General features: G+C 49.5%; 1 protein-coding gene across 1 annotated transcript; it reads left to right on the top strand.

Annotated features, from left to right (window-relative positions):
- Nucleotides 1-1,627: 1,627 nt before the first annotated feature.
- DEFB123 (defensin beta 123) lies at nt 1,628-6,112 on the top strand. Its single transcript, XM_040981142.1, has 2 exons — nt 1,628-1,803; nt 5,869-6,112. Exons 1-2 carry the CDS (start codon nt 1,746-1,748, stop codon nt 6,012-6,014), a joined length of 204 nt encoding a protein of 67 aa, XP_040837076.1. The 5' UTR covers nt 1,628-1,745; the 3' UTR covers nt 6,015-6,112.

Genomic DNA, 6,112 nt, shown 5'->3' with positions numbered 1-6,112 from the left:
CACATCCCAGACCCAGTCCACACTTGTGCCGAGGGATATTGCAGCCATGTCCAGACCAGACAGCAACCCCTACTCTGGCCTTCACACTCACCAATGAGAACCACAACCCAGCCAGGGCATCTCCTTTGCTCCCCAACCAGGCCTGTTCCCAGCCATAGATCTTGCATGTGCCAGTGGTTGCTCTGACCCAGCTTGGCATAGTCCCTCCCCTTCTTGGCCTTTGCCTTTGGATGCTGTAGCTTGGCCTGACCCGGCCTGCCCCAAGTCCCAACTTTCACTGGCGGGTGCTGGGACCTGGCCCTCCCATCCCTGGCTCATGCAAACCAGTAGGCAGCCACAGCACTTCTAATCCAGCTCCTAGCTTATGGCCAGGGAAAACAGCAGAAGGTGACTCAAGTCCTTGGGCACATATACCCACGTGGGAGCCCCCGGAAGAGATTCCTTGTTCCTGGCTTTGAATTAGCTCAACCCCGGCTCTTATCGTTTGAGGAGTGAACCAGCGATGAAAGATTCTTCTCTCTGTCTGTCCTTCTTTCTGTGTAAATCTGCTTTTCCAAGAAAAATAAATAATTTTTTTTTAAATCCTCTACTCTCTTTTCAGGATTAAAGTATTAGAGAACTATATTGATGATTATCTGTAGGAAAAGAAAAAGAGGTAGTGTAACTAAGGATTTAGTTCTTAATCATTTTTTCAAAGAAATCTTTTTTTTTTTAAGATTTTTTTTATTGGAAATTCAGATATACAGAGAGAAGGAGAGACAGAGAAAGATCTTCCATTCCATGATTCACTCCCCAAGAGGCCACAATGGCCGGAGCTGAACCAGAACTGCGCCAATTCAAAACCAGGAGCCAGGAGCTTCTCCCAGGTCTCCCACTTGGGTGCAGGGTCCCAAGGCTTTGTACTTTCCTCGACTGCTTTCCCAGGCCACAAGTAGGGAACTGGATGGGAAGCGGCTGCTCCGCTATGGCCTGGGAAGGCATCAGAGCATGGTCCAAGTGCTTGGGACTCTGCACCCATATGGTAGAACCGGAAGAAGAAGCTCTGGGTGCCTGGTTTCATAGTGATTCAGTAGCTAGAAGATGCGCTCTCTCTCTCTCTCTCTCTCTCTCTCTCTCTCTCTCTCTCTCTCTCTCTCTCTCTCTATCGCCCCCTCTGTAACTCTTTTAATAAAATGAATAATTAGGAAAGGGAAGGGAAGGAAAAGGAAGGAAAGGAAAGGTTCTGAAAACCTGAGTTTAGGGGAGAGACTTGGGCCTCTCTCCCAAGGGCTTGGGCCTGGGTCTGTAAGGGAACCAGGCTAGGTGCTCAGGACTCCAGGTTTTGGCCGTGGTTACAACCTGGTTCTTGCTGTCAGTACCAACACAAGCTTTTGTGCACACCTTCGCCAGCCTGAAATCCGCTTCCAGCATCCCTGCCTGTAGCTTTGCTGGTTTTTGTTTGTTTTTTTTTGTTTTTTTCCCAAGATAAAACCAAGTCTTCTGCTCATCTTCCTCAACCAGGTTTGGTGGCACCCCCTGGTGGTCCCTTGGCTCAGGCCGGACTGGTGCAGATGGCCTTGGTTCCCTGTTGGCTGACCTAAATGAAGACTAAGAGGCGTGTCGCTCCAGAGTGTGTGGCTCCACACTGCAGCCATCAGAGAACACGTGAGGTGACGCCTGCTCCGGCTGATCGAGCAGAAGCATTGCCCCACCTCGCAGCTTGCATCCCATCTAGCTGTCAGCTTCACCTTGGGCAGACTACAACCATGAAGCTGCTTTTGCTGACTCTGGCTGCACTGCTGCTCTTGTCCCAACTCATTCCAGGTAACCTGGACCTCCTCTGGGGAAGGGGTAGGGTGTGGAGATGGAAGCCTGGCCAGGGAATCCCAGGGGTGGGCAGAACCAGCTGCGCAGCATCAGGAAGCCCTAGCCAGCAGTAGGAATCAAGCTTAGGTACCTAAGTACCAATTGCAACTGAGCTCTCGTTGAATCCCTCCAAGCTTCCTCACCTGCTCAGCGCCAGGGAGCAGGTGCACACAATCTGGTGCCTGAGGAAGAGAGAAAGGGGTGGGCACAGAAACAGGAAAGAGGAGAGGGTAATAGTGGCCCTGTTGGATTTCAGAATGATCTAGACAGCCACCCCAGTGGGAGGGTGAAGCTGACATATGCTGCTGCTGTCTGTGTCAGTCTGGCCAGAAACTGGGACCTGAGGCAGGTTACAACCCTGAGCTGGGAGAAGGTGAGGCCAGATCACCAGGCACTTGGGGGAGACTGAGGTCAGCAGTGATGGTGATGAGAAGGCCCCAGGCCTGAGGGAGGCGTGTAAGTTAGAAAGGGAGGTGATGGGCCCGGCACAGTGGCACATCAGGCTAATCTTCTCAGGGGTGCCAGCATCTCCTATCGCGCCAGTTTGTGTCCCGGATGCTCCACTTTCCATACAGCTTTCTGTTTATGGCCTGGGAAAACAGTGGAGGATGGCTCAAATCTTTGGAACCCTAGACCTATGCCGGGGACCCAAAGAAGCTCCTGGCTTCCGGCTTCAGATCAGCTCAGCTCGAGCTGTTGGGCCTTTGGGAGAATGAACCAGTGGATGTAATCTCTCCTTGTCTCCCTGAAAAAAAGAGGAAGGGAGGGAGGAGATGAGGTGAAAAGACAAAGGCTGTCCCAGGCAGCTGGCATCACGGTGCAAGTGCTTTCAGGAACCAACCACGTGAGAGATGTGGATTAAGGGACAGTAAGGGACAAAGGAAAGGAAGCCACCAAGGTCCAGGCCTTAATGGGACTTGAATGTCCCGGGGTGGGGGGAGCCATGGGAAAGCTTAAGCAGAGAATGGCCTTGGCTGACCCAGCCCTTCCACCAGCTCTGGGACTGGGTTCCTGCCCCCTCCTATCCCTCTTACAGAAGTGTCTGCCAAGCCCAAAAGCTGCTAAGAAATCTGTCCCCGCCATTTTCTTTCTTTCTTTCTTTCTTTCTTTCTTTCTTCCTTCCTTCCTTCCTTCCTTCCTTCCTTCCTTCCTTCCTTCCTTCCTTCCTTCCTTCCTTCCTTCCTTCCTTCCTTCCTTCCTTCCTTCCTTTCTTTCTCTCTCTCTCTCTTTCTTTAAGTTTTCTATTAATTTTTGTTTATTGGAAGGCATATCAGATTTGCAGAGAGAAAGCAAGACAGAGATCTTCCATCCACTAGTTCACTCCTCCAAGTGGCCATAGTGGCTGGAGCTGAGCTGATCTGAAGCCAGGAGCCAGGAGTTTCTTCCAGGTCTCCCATGCGGATGCAGAGTCCCAAGGTTTTGAGTCATCCTCCATTGTTTCCCAGGCCACTATCAGGGAACTGGATGGAAACTGAAGTAGCTAGGTCACAATCCAGTGCCCATATGAGATCCTGGAGCTTGAAGGGGGAGGATTAGCCAATCGAACCATCACTCTGAGTCCCTCCCCCCACCATTTTCTAACCCTAGGATCCCTCCCCCCACCCAACAATTAGCCCAGCCGCTCTGGATGTTAATCTCTACTCCTCAAACTGTTCCAGCAGTATCAAGTGGAGGGAACAACACTGAACACACTGAAATTGTGATGTGAGATTAGAAGACAAAAAATAAAGTGGCTCTTTATTTTCTAGAGCTTATCTGAACTTTCTGGAAACTTCCATGGTGGGAAAGTTGGTAGAATGGGGGGAAGGGTAAGGCACTAGGGGAGTGTATAGAGACTGTGCCTGATGCAGTGGTTTTTGTCATTTCAGACAGTTTCCAAGTTAACTCAGTCTCATTATAATTCACACCCAGCCTCCTGGCATGCTGCCTGCCTTCCCTGGTTAGCCCTGGGTTAACCTGACATGTTGCTGGTTAATTAATGGTTCATGCAGTCAATGCAATTGAACAAATTTCTCATTTCTAGTGCTGTAAAACAGGCAAGAGACAGAACAAAGCAAGATGCCCAAAATGTCAGTCCTCTGGACCTCACATTCTACTGGGGCACCCAGAGAACTCAGAAAATTTGAAATGCACGATCCATCCGAAGAAGAGGAGGGTCATTAGCAAATAGGCAGCAAATCCTGGGATTAAAGGAGTGCACTGACTCACTGTTACCTGACAAAGCACAGGAGTTTGTGCAAGCAAGCTCAAGGTCCCAGCAGGTGCAGAGGTGGACAGGTGCTGGGATGGATGGTATCCCTTGCTGGTGTGGTCAGGGCATCTCCTGCTGGTGCTTGCTGCTGATGAAAGCTCTTGGCCTTGCTGAAGATTCCCCTGGGCGAGTCTTTCATCTCAGCCGAATCCTTCTTTAGCCCCTAGACAACGAGTGTCCACACAATCCAGCTCTGTCTTCTACACCAGGATCCTCTTCTGAAAGGTCGCTCTCAGCTCAGCACCAGCAGAAACGAAGGAGCTTGGCAGCCTTATCTTTATCTTAGGCTACAGGTGGACAGAGGGATGGTCAGCCACTCTCAGTCCTCTTCCAGTTGGCACCAGGTTATGCTTTGTCCAGGCCAAAGAGCTGGCAATTTCAAGAAACTCTGCCTTGGGAGGTTGGGAGGAAGCCTACTGCACTCTGCCACTTTCTCCAGGCCAATCTGGGTATTTGTAGCAAGAGATTGTCTTAACAATTTTTGTATATAACACTTATTTATTTTATTTGCAAGTCAGATTTACACAGCGAGAAGGAAAGACAGAGAGGGTTGGTGGGGGGAGGTCTTCCATCCTCTGATTCACTCCCCTGTCCTGTCTTGTTCCTCTGTCCAAGATATTCCAAGAAGGCCACCTACATGACTCAAGTATAGCTTGACATGAAAATTTCATTCAGCAGATACACACCACGCTGACTCTCTCAGAGCAGAATTGGAACTTTTACAGAGGAAAGAGAGGTCTGTGTCCTTCAGTTAACCTCGGGCAGCAGATTTTGTCCTTTTTAAAAATTTGCTTATTGGTTTACTTACTTGCTTACTTGCTTGCTTATTTCTTTAAGAGGCAGAATGATTGGATTCAGTGCGATGGCCAAATGGCTAAATCCTCACCTTGCAAGATCCCATATGGATGCTGGTTCCTGTTCTGGCTGCTCCACTTCCCATCTAGCTCCTGCTTTTGGCTTGGGAAAGCAGTAGAAAATGGCCCAAAGACTTGGAACCCTGTACCTGTGTGGGAAACCCAGAAGAAACTCCTGGCTCCTCAACTCAGGCTGTTGCAGCCATGTGGGGAGCAAACTAGCAGATGGAAGATCTCTCCCTCTGTCTCTCCTTCTCTCTATAAATCTGCCTTTCCAATAGAAATAAATCAACTTTATGAAAGAAAAAAGCGGCAGAATTATAGAGAGGGAGAGCAGGCAGAGGATCCTCTGTGCTCTGGTTCATTTCCCCAAACACCCACAAAGGCTAAAACAACCAGGCCAAAGCCAGGAGCCAGCAACTCTATCCAGGGCTCCCATGTGAGTAGCAGGACCCAAGGACTTGGACCATACTCTGCTGCCTTTCAGGTGCATTTGCGGAGAAATGAATTGGTGGCAGAGCAGCCAGGACTCAGCTGGCACTCTGAGATGAGATGCTGGCACCCCAAGTGCCAACTTAGCTCGCTGTAACCCCCAGATTTGGTCTCAAGGGCTGCAAAACTTGTAATTGTTCCTATTTGCCATGCTTCATGTTTGGGGCTACTGGTGTAGTGTCATCCCAATTATGACCAGTCCTTCAAAGACGGATTTTGAAAGCATCTTGGTTTGTCCTTTAGCGTTTGTGTATAAGGTAAGTCATTAAAAAAAAAAATGAGATGAAGGAAAAACAGTGAATGCAAAGTGTTCTAGGCATGGAAACCCAGAGACCCTCTGCCATGCCTATTTAGTCCTAGGCAGACTTTTCCATGCCAGAACTCACTTCTGACTCTGTCTCCTCTCTTCTTTCTGTATTGTGTCAGGTGACACTCAAAAATGCTGGAATCTTCATGGCAAATGCCGTAACAGGTGTTCCCGGAAGGAAAGGGTCTACGTGTACTGCACAAACAACAAGATGTGCTGCGTGAAGCCCAAGTACCAGCCGAAACAGAAGCACTGGCTGTTTTAAGTGCTTTGGAGCCTGGGACCATGCTCACGCCGCAGCAGCTACCCTGGGTCTAACCAAAGTGGGTTCTCCCACTCAAACAATAAATCACTTGGCTGATT

Source organism: Ochotona curzoniae, unplaced genomic scaffold (assembly GCF_017591425.1).
Source record: "Ochotona curzoniae isolate NIBS_2020 unplaced genomic scaffold, NIBS_Ocur_1.0 contig_3520, whole genome shotgun sequence".
Classification (NCBI taxonomy): domain Eukaryota; kingdom Metazoa; phylum Chordata; class Mammalia; order Lagomorpha; family Ochotonidae; genus Ochotona; species Ochotona curzoniae.
The sequence above is the reverse complement of the archived record's forward strand: the minus strand, read 5'-3'. Positions and strand labels throughout refer to the sequence as shown.

What these genes read in the sequence shown, in the direction of transcription:
- DEFB123 (XM_040981142.1), top strand. Translation starts at nt 1,746, where the DNA reads ATGAAGCTGCTTTTGCTGACTCTGGCTGCACTGCTGCTCTTGTCCCAA. An exon ending in CTTGTCCCAACTCATTCCAG is followed by an intron (nt 1,804 to 5,868) that starts GTAACCTGGACC and finishes GTATTGTGTCAG; the next exon opens with GTGACACTCAAAAATGCTGG.